The 13,410-nt window shown below is 33.1% G+C and overlaps 1 protein-coding gene and 1 long non-coding RNA gene across 2 annotated transcripts; both read left to right on the forward strand.

Annotated features, from left to right (window-relative positions):
• On the forward strand, positions 733-2,230 carry LOC18589239 (probable xyloglucan endotransglucosylase/hydrolase protein 23). Its single transcript, XM_018126653.1, has 3 exons — positions 733-1,226; positions 1,317-1,510; positions 1,607-2,230. The coding sequence occupies exons 1-3, from the start codon at positions 852-854 to the stop codon at positions 1,995-1,997; spliced, it is 960 nt and encodes a 319-aa protein (XP_017982142.1). The 5' UTR covers positions 733-851; the 3' UTR covers positions 1,998-2,230.
• LOC108663369 lies at positions 6,142-7,945 on the forward strand. The gene is made up of 3 exons (XR_001929341.1): positions 6,142-6,171; positions 6,792-6,867; positions 7,729-7,945. It is a non-coding gene; the product is annotated as an uncharacterized LOC108663369 (long non-coding RNA).

Consider the following 13,410-nt stretch of genomic DNA (forward strand, 5'->3'; position numbering starts at 1 on the left):
CAAGAGCAATAAAAACCACATCCAAAAATATCATCACAGCTCAAGAGTAATAGCAACTAGATATCTAATTAAAGATATCATCACACTTGTGAAAAGGGAAAGAAAAATAGCATTTGCATAGCAGACCTAGCAAATCGTTTGCCCCAAATATAATGGATAAGACATTAAGCAAAACGAAAAGGAAACTAAAAGAAGTAATCACATTGGATTCAAAATCATGGTAATAGGAACAGTTATACAGGCTTCAAGAGCTTATATACCGGGTAGCATGGAGCTAGGCTCTATTAATTATTAGTTTGTGACAAGTGCTCCATCACGTTAGAACTTTAATTAGGTCAATAATACAGAAAAGATGCTTCACAATGATTTAAAAGCAAAGTGAAACAGAAATAAAAGAACTAAAACAAAAATTCTACTGAAAACTAACTTAATGACTATAAATATGGCGTCACTGATCTGGCAATCGCTGCATCAATTAGTCGCAGAGCATATTTGTTGACCTTGAACTCATAAATTAATTAGGCTTGGATTAATTGAGCTAACAAGTAGGTCAATTAAATGGCCAAAACTTAAAAGTTAACTAGTATATATTATTAGAGTTGACTACCACACAGGAGAGGTTGGTGGAGACGGCAGAAGTAATCATGAATTTTTAGATTCCTGACCCTTTCTCTACTAAAAACCGCGTTTGTTTGTTTCATGTTTGATACTGATGACGCCAGTGAGAGAAACTGGCTACAGAAAGCCTAGTAGTTGCTGCCACATCCCCCTCTTACCACTCATATTCGTGTTGATAAACAATGAACCTTACATCCGCGCCTGCCTGGCATCTCTGACTGTCTTACGTATAAATGCTACCTCAATCAATTCAACCCCCGATGGTAACAGCCAAAATCATTTTCTGCAGCCAAGCACATACCACGAGAACATACATCAAGAAAATGGCTGCATTTCATTCTCCTTCAAGTGCATCCTCTAGGGTGGTTTTATTGCTGCTGATCAATTTCTTTGTGGCTGCCTTTGCTGATAACTTCTACCAAAATTGTGACACCGTATGGGGAGATGGCCGAGCTCAGATTCACGATGGTGGCAATCTGCTCACCCTATCTCTGGACAAGACCTCTGGCTCTGGGTTCCAGTCCAAGAATGAATATCTATTCGGAAAGATCGATATGCAGCTCAAGCTTGTCCCTGGCAATTCTGCTGGCACAGTAACTGCCTATTACGTAAGTCTTTTATTTTATGTATATAGAAGCTGTCACAATTTCATGTTTATTGGCATAACCTCTCAATTAATTTCTCCGTATGTGCTGCAGTTATCCTCAAAAGGTGAAACTTGGGATGAGATAGATTTTGAATTCTTGGGGAATGTAAGTGGACAGCCTTACATTCTCCATACTAATGTATTCTGCCAAGGCAAGGGCAACAGAGAGCAGCAATTCTACCTATGGTTTGACCCCACTGCAGATTTTCACAACTACTCCATCCTTTGGAACCCCCAGCGCATTTTGTAAGCATGCATGCATAGGAATTCTACTGTAAACCTGGAATCTGCAACATTTTTTCCTACAAATATTCATTCTATTACATGTTTAATGTATCTCAGATTCTACGTTGATGGCATCCCCATTAGAGAGTTCAAGAACCTGGAGTTTCTTGGGGTTCCATTTCCGAACAAACAGAAAATGAGGTTATACTCTACACTTTGGAATGCTGATGACTGGGCAACTAGAGGTGGACTCGTCAAGGCAGATTGGAGTCAAGCCCCTTTCAAAGCTTCCTATAGGAACTTCAATGCCGATGCTTGCGTCTGGTCATCCGGATCATCTTATTGCAGGCCAAACAAAAATGCATGGTTTTGGGAAGAGCTTGATTTTGCAAAGAAAGGGCAGATGAGATGGGTGCAGGATAATTACATGGTGTACAATTACTGCACAGATACAAAGCGATTCCCCGAAGGCCTTCCAACAGAATGTGCCTTTGCCAACATACTCTAAAAACACAGCCTACCATCCTTTTCTTCACTTCCTCCACCAATATGGCTTCTATTATTCCCTTTTTCAACCCAATTTCACTGAAAACATGAGGATTGCTTTCCCCCGATTGTAAAAGAGTTGGCTCCTTGATGTATTTGTTTTTTTATTTTTTCTGTCTAGTGTACAATTTTGAAATAAGGACTTTGTAACTGCCTATTTTGTACTCAGAAATTAAATCTCATTGTTTTTGAAAATTTGGAAGTGATGAATACAATGCAAAATGAGCAATGGATTGAATCATCAACATGGTGTGATAAGATTGAGGAATGGTCCCCAAAAGTGGAGGTTGGCAAACATAGGAGTTTAATTTCACCAAGTGGCATACCGATTCATGGGTGGAATTTTTCCACGTTCCAAAATATTGCTAAGATGTTTGGGGAATTTGATAGTTTGGCAGAAGATACAATGAATCTGTTGTCTGTCGAGACAGCTGCTATGCTCATACACACAGACCGGACACAAAAGAATTGAAGAGGAAATAGTGTTGGGAATCAAGGAGGACAAATATCATGTGTTTGTGTGTGAAGTTTACCTAGATTGTGTTATTCATTCTAATGGCATCATCTGGTACCGACGAATGGGTAAGCATTTCCAAATCGTCTGATGAATCAATCTGAAATACCAGGACAGAAGAGTTGGAGGCCATCGGAGATAAAAGGAATTACCAGATAGATAGAGGAGACACATTACGGCGAGGAAAAATGGTGAATAGTCTAAAGAGGCTGAACACCCAAGCCTCCTTGAACATAGGACATCGACGGTGGGTGTCACTCAAGAGGATGAAGGTAGAGCACGAGGCCTAGATGCTTTGGTGGACAGGGCTGATGTATGGGGCGATTTTTTACTAGCCTCAACTATGTAGCCCACAACCATGGTGGGCTCTCTTCAAGGATGCAACAGAAAGCCCAACTGATGTCAACGTCAGGGATTAGGGATGTCAACGGGTCGGGTATCCTATAATTTCGAGATATCCGAATCCTAATCTTATTAAAAATTAACTATTATAATACTATTAACTACCCAAATAATTTAAAAATTACTATCTTAACCCTAACCCTAATACATTCTTACTACCCTATAATTATCCTAACCCGTTTAAATACCCAATTAAATTAAAAAATTATTAAAATCTTCTTCATGGTACCCAATTACCCAATTAACTTTTCTAATCTCATAACTTTTCTTTAAATTTATATGTTATAAGTTTATATAAATAAAGGTATATATACTGTAATTAATAATTTTATGAATTATAATTTTTACAATGTTAATACAAAATAAAAAGTAAATATATTTATATTTAAAGTACATATATATATATACACACACGCATACATAAAAAATATTTTAATATATAAAATAGTAATTATATTTCTTATAAATTAACAAAATATATAAACTATATATATTAAAAGACATTACAAGTTAATTAATAATAATAATTTCATGAATGAATTTAAATAACTATATGAATTTGTCTTTAATTTCATGAAATTAAAAAAAATAGTTAGGTTTCAAAACTATTTTAATATCAAAAGCTCTCTTTAAGTATATATGTTATAAGTTTATATAAATAATAGTATATATATATTATAATTAATAATTTTATAAGTAATAATTTTTGNTTTCTTTAAGTATATATATTATAAGATTATATAAATAATGGTATATATATTATAATTAATAATTTTATAAGTCATAATTTTTGTAATGTTAACACAAAATAAAAAGTAAATATATGTATATTAAAAGTACATATATAATAGTAATTATATTCTTTTATAATATGATATAATATTCAAATTATTTAAACATAATTAACAATCTAATAATTTTTTAATTTAAATATATCAATGTCATCATATTAATAATTAGAGTAACCATACTTTTCATATATTTGTTAGTTTTTAACAAAAAATAATTGCTTGTAAAGTTGATAAAAATTGTAAATTTTTAATTTAATTATTAAAATAATAATAAAATATTTATAAATATTAATCGGGTTTGGGTAACGGGTACTTAAGGGGTGGTACCCGAACCCTATTCGGGTAGTGAAATCCCTACCCGAACCCTTTTATGGAGTACCCTATAATAGGGTACCTGTTGACATCCCTATCAAGGACCTCGAAAAGGCATACCTGACTCAAACCAGCATGCTAAAAAATGTTCTCGGGTCGAGGGGGATAACCTAGGGATCATTGTAATCTTTGGAAGAAGGTTAGCAACAGGGGCGGAGGGTAAGCCAACAATGTGGGGAGGGCGTGCCCTTCCACCCCAAAATTTATAAAAATATTTTTTATATATATATTTTGTCAATGGCTTCTCCAAAAAATTTTTAAATTTTTATTTATTATATATTTTTAATGACTCACATAAAATAATTTTTTTATTTAATAATTAATATAAATAAAAAATAATAAAACAATTTCACAAACTTACTTAACTTTACTCTAATTAAGTTTCTCCTCACTTCTTTCTCTCTTTTTTTTCTTTTCTTTTGTGTCTTTTTATTTTTATTACTCCTTTCTGGTAACTCACCATTGATGCATACTTCGTTCTTCAAGAAAGATTTATAAACCTGTGAATTTGGATAAAGAAAGACAAAAACCACTCACCACTATTGTGTAAAATTAAGAGGGGGTAAAGTTTTCTTTTACCTTCTACTTTTTATTTATATTATTTAACTATAGTGTAAAATCTTGTATTTCGTATTTAAGTATTTATATTTTATACATTGTAGTTTTATATTTGATATTTTAAGTTTAAATATAAATAAATAAAAATATTAGATGTTGGTTGCATTTTTTTTTCAGATTTGATTAAACTATGGGTAAGTTAAAAACAATTGACAAATTTTTTAAAAGAAGAGAGATAAATCGTTCAAATGATTCTCCTGTCGTAACGTGCGAGTCCGAGAATCTGATCACTAGACATGGAAAAATGTGTTAGGAGTCGCCACAAATTTTTTTTGTCTAGATGCGATTGGTCACTTGTTAAATTGGTTTTATTCGACAAAATCCTAAATTGATTTTAGGTCCGTCTAAAGAACAATAAACTAGTCTGTGAATTTTTAGAGTTGGGTTCAGGAGTACGATTTCACATAAAGAAGGATTAGCACTCTCGTGACGCCCGTTCCACGAATGGTACTATTTAATCATATGTTATCCTATTATAACATAAGCCATTGATTTTATTGTTATGTTTCCCTAATCCCTGTTTATTTATTTTATTCTTTATTAAATTAGCAAATTAAACCATTTTATTCAGTTTTACTGATGCACATGATGCAGTTATGAAATGATGTCATGATTTACCAATCTTAAATAATGAGTAGCAAAAACCTCGTATTGAAAAATCATTCATAGACCATTCTAACGCTTAGGTTGTCAAGCCCTACTACATTATATACTCATCATAACATCCATATACTTGATGACACATCTGCATGTTAGAATGCCTTAGAAATAGTTAAATAATCGGTATCGTAACTAGTTATGCAACTACGTTAATTTAAAGCCTCAAACTAGTTCAAATAGGAATTTTAAGATGAAATTGAGAATTTTAAAACCCCAAAATGACTTAATATGGTGATTTGGAGTTCGAGGATTAAATTGGAGTGAATTAGGAATTTTCATACCATAGGGGTAAAATGGTACTTTTGCCATGCGAGGGCAAATTTGGAAAGTTGGATAAAAATTTTGATCAAGTTTGACCAATTGGAGTATAATTTGAGATTGAGAAGTGAAAATTTTCAATTTCGAGCATAAAGGCAAAAATGTCATTTTTCGGGTCCATAGAGGCAAAATTGGAATTTTACGATTTTACACCACCATGACATTTGTCAAGCTCCAGAATTTTACCTATTAATATTTTATGCTATGGATAAGTATTAGAGCATTTGTGGTGGTGAGAAAAGGCTTAAAAATTAAGTTAAAACAAGTGGATCAATAAAAAAGTGACATGTGTCAAAAATGAAATATTTTTATATTACCATTTAAAAACCAGCCCATACTCTTCCACTAAGAATTTGAAGGCCGACCAGCACCTGCAGAAAAGAGAAGAAAAGAAAAGAAAAACCCTAGGGAGGAAAAACTAAGGAAACTTTGTTGAATTTTCAAGAAATTGGTGATTAAAGGTAAGATTTTTAATCTTAAGCTTGAAATTCATCTTGCCCATGTATTCTTTTCCATTTTCCATGAATTAAATTCAAGTTTTCATGAGGGGCAATATGCTGGCCAAATTTAGAGAGAGAAAGTTGGTGATGAATTTAGTTGAATTTCAAGGTAACTTAGTGTTTTTAGGTGTTTAGTAACATTTAGTATGAAAATTAAGCAAGAAATCCACATGCCCATTATAGAACCTATCTTGGCCGAATTTTATGGGTGAGGTTTGATGATGAATTTGGTTGTTTTTCATGCCCTTTAGATTGTATTTGGTGCTTAGGAATACCGAAAATCGAAAACGGGTACCGAAAAATTTTACTCCCGTTAGTTAGCAATTTGCACAATAATGAGGGATATTTTGGTAATTGCACTTAGAATAGATTTTTATTGAAGTGTGTGGAATTTTGGGGAGTACTGGAAGTGCAATAAATTAATTGGAACCGAATTGGACGTTTAGACCGATTAAATAGTGTATAGTGCGCGATAGGCCGAACACCTCCCATTTCATTGCATGCATTCATATAGAACATAGAATAGTTTTGTGACAATTTAGCATAAGTATATTAAATTTCCTGTTGCACATTATGTATAGGTGGTGAGCCCTCGGATAAGGGCAAAGGTATTGCACCCGAGGATCAAGACTAGGAGTGTTGTAAATTCCCGTCAAAGTGAGTAACCACTGTTCATCTTATCTATCTAGAGTATTTTTACAATCGTTTTTATGATTTTAAGAATATTGAACCTAAATGAATTTTATGTTTTATGACTAATAATCGATTTAAGGAATAAGGTTTATGACTTATTTTACAATTCAATAATGTTTTTGAAAATGTGAGTATGTGGAGACCAACCTTTGATGTTGCTTATATATTTAAGTTTACGTACCTATGTTTGGAATTGATGATTTATGAACTGATACATGATGACATATGTGGCTGGGTTTTTGGGTTGTGAAATATATAAACTGTTTGTTTTCCTTTGACAGGCTGGGTAGTATTATGTTAGCCACGTTATGCTGTCAAAATTTTATTGATTGGTGGGTTATTTAATTAGCCACTGCAGTAGGCGGGTTTCCGTGGACCAGCCTATTAGAGGGGCACGGTAAACCCCATTATATTTACCTTAGTATGAGAGGCACGAAGGATATCTCCTAAGGTACGATAGAGTTCACTTCACGCCGAACCACCACTTGAGGATGAACTCTGCCAACGCCAAGGGATGGCTAAACTATGTTTTTATGAGTAGTTGTTAACTTAATAACCTTGGCGGACTCGGTTGAATGCCTCGGCCAAGGTATCACCGAGTATGATTTTTGGCATGAGCCAAGTTTTTAAGAAAATCATAAGTCGTGATGTGTATTATAATGAAATGTGTTGTTTTATATGATTTGAAACAAGTACAAAATGTTGTGGATTATGGTATGATGAAAAGTTAACTGTCTCCATTTACTCGGCTTTAGATGTTAATGACGGACTTTGTTTACTCACTGAGTTTATGAAAACTCACCCTTTCTTTTTTAACCATTTCAGGTTCAAGATAATCTGTAGGCAGTCGATTTCATCAAGGATTTCTTTTGGACTTACTTCCTTGGAAATCGTAGGTCTACATTCTTGCACACTTTTGGTTATCTCGGGGTCCATATGCCACTGTAGGATAATTTTGAATACCTGGTTTACTGTATCACTATGTGTATGAATTTATTTTGTTCTTACGCTACAAAAATTATTTATGCATAGTTCTATAAAAATTGTTTTATAAGAAAATGGAATATATTATCGAATATTTTTATTTAGTCTAATTAGCCAACATTTCACTCCAAATGGATGATTTAGATTACAAAAACTTATTTTTGATCAAAAATGGATATCTTTCTACTATATGTTGTCCAAGTTTCGAAATTTTCGGGTAAAAATGATCAAAATATCCCTATGTGGAGAAAATTTTATTTTGATTGTTTTTTATCTAAAATAGTTTATATTCTCTTAAAACTCGATATTTAGTAACTATTGCTCACAGGAGAAGTGAAAAACTGATGCAAGAGCCTTGCAAGGTTTCGGTTGACATTTCGGGTAATGAATGTCTATCGAGACTTTACGGCGGTTGTCACGGGCTCGAAGGGAGTGCCGGGTTGTGACATAAGTTAAGTCTCGAAGTCTTCCACATCTAGGGATATCCCTAGAAGGACTTGTCTCTACAAGTCTTTCGAGAAATTCTCATCATCAAGGTTCTCGTCCTATTGACAAATAAACAACGTCATATGCTATGCCAAAATAAAATTATGAAATATGTCACATGAGCGCGTTTATAATTTTGTTCAACAATATATTAAATACTTTAATGTAATTTAACACCTCATTTATTATTATATCTTTTATATCCTTTTTTAGAAACATTTTATGTAAATCGATAACTTTTAATTAATATTATGAGTTAATATATTTTATTGAACTATACATTTTTTATTGAATAAACAATTAATTTTTTTGTTTGTAACAAATGTTCAAATTAATAAATAACTATATCAATCTTCATTTAGATAGAACATTATATGTATTTTTTTCTTTTATGAATTTTAAGGTGGTTTCTTGAGTTAATTAGAATATCATAATACAAACTTAGGATTTATTTTGACACTTCAAAGAAAACCCCAATTGAATCCCATTCCTAGAAAAGTCATCTCGAAAATAGCAACTTTTTACCTTTTCGGATGAATTCCATCATTGGATTTAATCTAATCAACCACTCTATTTTTAATATTTACAATTTTATACTATGTTATATTATTTTATATTCTACATACACTTGTATATAAAAATTTGTATAGTTAAACATTTTATTTCTATTACATACCTAACTTATTTTTATTAGATATATTTCCTTCTATTTACTTAATTCATTTTTATGTGATTATCTATTTTATTATTATAGTTTTTTAGTTTATTTCCTAGTCTATTTTTCCTATGACTAACTATCTTATATGTTTTTACATACTCATATATTTTCCTTTAGCTAAATTAGTTTTTCCTAACTAGATATTATATTACTTACTTAGTTTTATATTTTTACCTTGGCTAAATCTATCACCATGAACATATTTTATATTTTGACATTTACTTTCTATTTAAATATGTATACATTCTAGTTTCCTAAACCTAGTTTTAATACTAACTTTTAATCCAAGTCTATGTTCTTTTTATAGCTAAACATACTTAAAACATTTTTTTATATTTTTCATTTGTTTTAATCTCCTAACATTAAACTATCATCTAAAAATTTTTTATGACATTTCCTAAAAATGATTTTAATTAAACCTACATCACCAAAATACATTTATTACTAAGTAAAATGGGCTAGATCTAAAATAAAACAAACCAACTGATCCACAAAGAAATGGGAAAAAGGGTTTTTACCTTACTAGGCTAGGAGTGGCCCAGGTTATCAGCTTGTGGAAGGGTCCGATTTTGCTGTAACCCATCAAGTCTTCTCCTTAAAACACACTGTTTGGTGCCTACAATAGTAGCTCCCTTTCCTCTCTCAAAACTACGCCATTTTGGGTTAAGATTACTTCCCCTCCACTCTTCCAAAACGACACCGTTTCAACCCATAACGTTAGGTATAAATCCATTCTTTTCGTCATCTCTCTTCATTTCCTCCTTTTATTTTCTCTTTTTACCCGACAACACTTTCACCCTTTTCTCTAAATAAAATCCTAGGCCTCCATTCACCCAAATCCTACTCTGGTTTATGCTGTTTCTCTCTTCATTAGATGAAAAAATGAAAGCCCTTGAAACCTCGCTCCCCAAACTCAAAAAATGCAAAAAAAGAAACCCCATTCCCTTATTTTAGTGTTTAGCTTGTCCTAAGGCTTTTTGTGTTTTTCTTTGCTATTTTATGTGATTTTGATTGTGGTTGTATGCAGCTGGTAGTGAAAGCTAGGGTTTTTCTTGGTTTTGGGTTTTAGCTCTAGAGATTTTTCTTGCAAAGGTTTCTAGGGATTTTTGTTCAAAGAGCTGCTAGGGTAAAAGTTAGGTTTTTTAAGTTTCTTTTCAAGGGATTTTTAGGGTTTTTGCTTTCTAAAATTGGTTGCTGCTAAGGTTCTTTTTTTGAAATTAAGCTCCTAAGGTTTCTTCAAAAATTGAGCTCCTTTTTTTTTTTAAAGAAAAAGGCAATTCTATAGCTACCCTTCGATGCAACCACCTGTGGCATCCCAACATCATGAGGCCATTGCTAGATGTGAAAAATTTGCATCTAGCATGGTAAGGCCATCCTTGGCAAGGTGCAAACACACCTTGCTGAGCTGTTTCTTTTTTTCTTTTTGGTTCTTTTGTTTCTTTTATTTTATTTATTTTTATTCTTTTTGCTTCCATAATGCTCTTCATTTTAGTTCATTCCTAATTTTGATTTGTTAATATTAATCTTGTTTGATCCATTTTACCTCCACGTTAATTGTTAAAACCTATTTCCATTAAAGAGCCCAAACATTGGGCATGTCCATTAAATCCCGTTCCCCTTTTAATAATGACCTAGACAAAGTTTGGACTTCATAAGTCATACTGGATTCTTGTCACGACCCAAATTCTGGGCCATGACCGACACATGGACTCAATGAACATAGCCCACTAAGCCCAAGCAAGCCTATCTATATGACTCCATTCATCGATTTCGTCATTCGTTCTTACAGCCATATTTCGTAATTCTTATTAACGAGTATTTCAATACTTTTCTATCAAAACCATATATTCACATTTATATGATTCAAAATAATGTCATCCGTGCCATCTCGTAGTGGCAACATTAATCAACATAAACATCTATTGCTTAAGATATATATGTCTTAACAATTTACGTTAGGGTACTATGTTCAACAAAAAGGACTCGAGACTTCCAGCGGAGTGACCATAGTGAAAGGGCAGCTACTTAATGCCATTGATACCTGTCAAAAGATGGACGTACGTGGACACCTCAATCTACGTCTCAATTACCTCCTGATCTGAAAACATTAATTTGAAAAAGGTGAGTATAATCTAAATGAGTGAACATAAGAAGGGAACAAACAATCGATAAGGAGAACTTGGAAATCATGATGCATTTGTTTAAAAAACAATGCAATTGATTTAATTTCTTACTAAAAACCCCTCATTTCAAACTTTGATTAATAACCTCATAGTGTTGTAAAAACCCCTGATCAATCCATGAAGTTAAATGGGTGGAAAATATGTCAAATCAAGCAAGGTAGCAAGCATGACAGCAAGTTTCTCGCTGCAGCGAGAAATAGTCTTAGTTTGCATATGTTTTGGTTTTTTAAGCATATCTCCCACTACAGAAGTCCAATTGACATGATTTTTAAACTGTTAGAAAGCTAAGAGACAGGGATACAACTTTAATGTTTACCACTTTTCCCAGTTCTGAACGAAAGGTGGTTAAAAGCTTCATCAAAGTGGAAATACTGCACTAGAATTTTGGGACCACCCGAGAGTTTCTCACTACAACGAGAATTCATTTTCTCTGTAGTGAGAAGCTCCAGAAAATTTCTCACTGCAGCAAGAATACATTCTCACTGCAGTGATAATCAAGCCAGTGCAACCCCCCTTGAACCCGAGAGTTTCTCGCTGTAGCGAAAATGAATTTCACAACAGTGAAAAATAGAGCAACTTAGTCAAAAAAAGTCTTGTTACATCAAAAGCTATTTTCTTGCTGAAATGAAAAGCTATTTGAGAGCAATTAACAATGCCAACATGCAACACAATTACAAATATTTTCATAACTTTCTATAACACACACACACACACATTGTGAGACTCTAACCTCTATAAGCTTGTAACTAAGCATAGATGTAATAACACAAGCTAGGGGTAGTTTCATCATTTCTTCTAATAAGCTCCTAGAAGTTGGTTTTATGATATTTTAAGGTCTAAATAGGCATAAGACCGCATAAATGATGTGTAATGATGAAAACACGAGGAAAACTAGAAATGATAATAAGTTTCATAACAGGGTCAAAATGGTCCATTTTCACCTTGGGTCAAAATTTTTAAATTTTCATGAACCTGAACATTTCTAGACCATTATGGACCTTGTCCCAATGTCAAAAGAGTAAAAAGATTTCATATAGGTGTGGAGAAGGACAAGCTAACTTACTAAGGGCATTTTCGTAATTTTCAAGGGAGTGGATAAGCTTGGGCTATAAATACCTTCTCCTTCTAGCAGCTTCTTGAATTTCCAGCAGCGTCTTCTCTTTCTCCTCTTCCCATCTCACGTTGCTTCCATCCTCCATGGAAGCTTGATATGGATCTTGCATAATTTTCTCTCTCTAGCTATAGTTTTCATATCTTTGTGCCTTTTGACTAGAACCCTAGTATTCTTTCACTCTCGCACTTTAAAACCCTTGAAAAATCCTACTTCCATACTTTCTCTTACTAGCTAAGTGTTTAGAGAGAGAAAGAGAAAGAAGCCCTATAATAAGCTTGGGAATTGTTGGAAAGAATTTCAAAGTTTCAAAGCTATCAAGGTGAGTAGTAAATTAGAATTTAGTTTTAAGTGTTGATAATGTTTAGTGATTGATTTGTGAGTTTATTGTTGAGCTTATGTATTGACTCTAATGTGATTAGGTAGTGAACATAGATAGCCATTTAAAATGGTAATTGAAAGCTAGTTAAGAGATAACTTTTAGGGTTTATGGTGAGTGAATTAACATAATACTGATGCTAATGTGATTCTAGGTTCTAACGAAGCCCCATTACCCCAATTGGATCATTAGGGGAATTAGAGTCAGCTAAAGGCTCAACAATATATCGGTGAGTGGACTTGCATTTCAAAAATTGTTTTGGGAATGTAAACTATTTGCACTATATACTTGAATGATTTTATTCAACTTTCTTTAAAAACGAGTGCTTTGGGAACAAGCCTTTGGTAAATTGATTTTATGATGTGATATGTGGTTGTTATGGATGGTTGAACTACTACACTATGTTGATATATATATATACGAATAATGTTGTGTAATGACATTGACCCGGCTATGTGTGAGTAAGAGTGCACATAAGCCGTTGCTGACTCGGTTATGTGCGAGTAGGAGTGCACATAAGTCATTGCTAACCTGACTATGTGCGAGTGGGAGTGCGCATCAGCCGTTGCATATGAGATGATGATGATGGGAGGGTGTACATGATGATTGATATATCTATATATATATATATATATATATATATATA

Source organism: Theobroma cacao, chromosome 9 (genome assembly GCF_000208745.1).
Source record: "Theobroma cacao cultivar B97-61/B2 chromosome 9, Criollo_cocoa_genome_V2, whole genome shotgun sequence".
Lineage (NCBI taxonomy): Eukaryota > Viridiplantae > Streptophyta > Magnoliopsida > Malvales > Malvaceae > Theobroma > Theobroma cacao.

What these genes read in the sequence shown, in the direction of transcription:
- LOC18589239 (XM_018126653.1), top strand. Translation starts at nt 852, where the DNA reads ATGCTACCTCAATCAATTCAACCCCCGATGGTAACAGCCAAAATCATT. An exon ending in GCACAGTAACTGCCTATTAC is followed by an intron (nt 1,227 to 1,316) that starts GTAAGTCTTTTA and finishes TATGTGCTGCAG; the next exon opens with TTATCCTCAAAAGGTGAAAC. An exon ending in TGGAACCCCCAGCGCATTTT is followed by an intron (nt 1,511 to 1,606) that starts GTAAGCATGCAT and finishes AATGTATCTCAG; the next exon opens with ATTCTACGTTGATGGCATCC.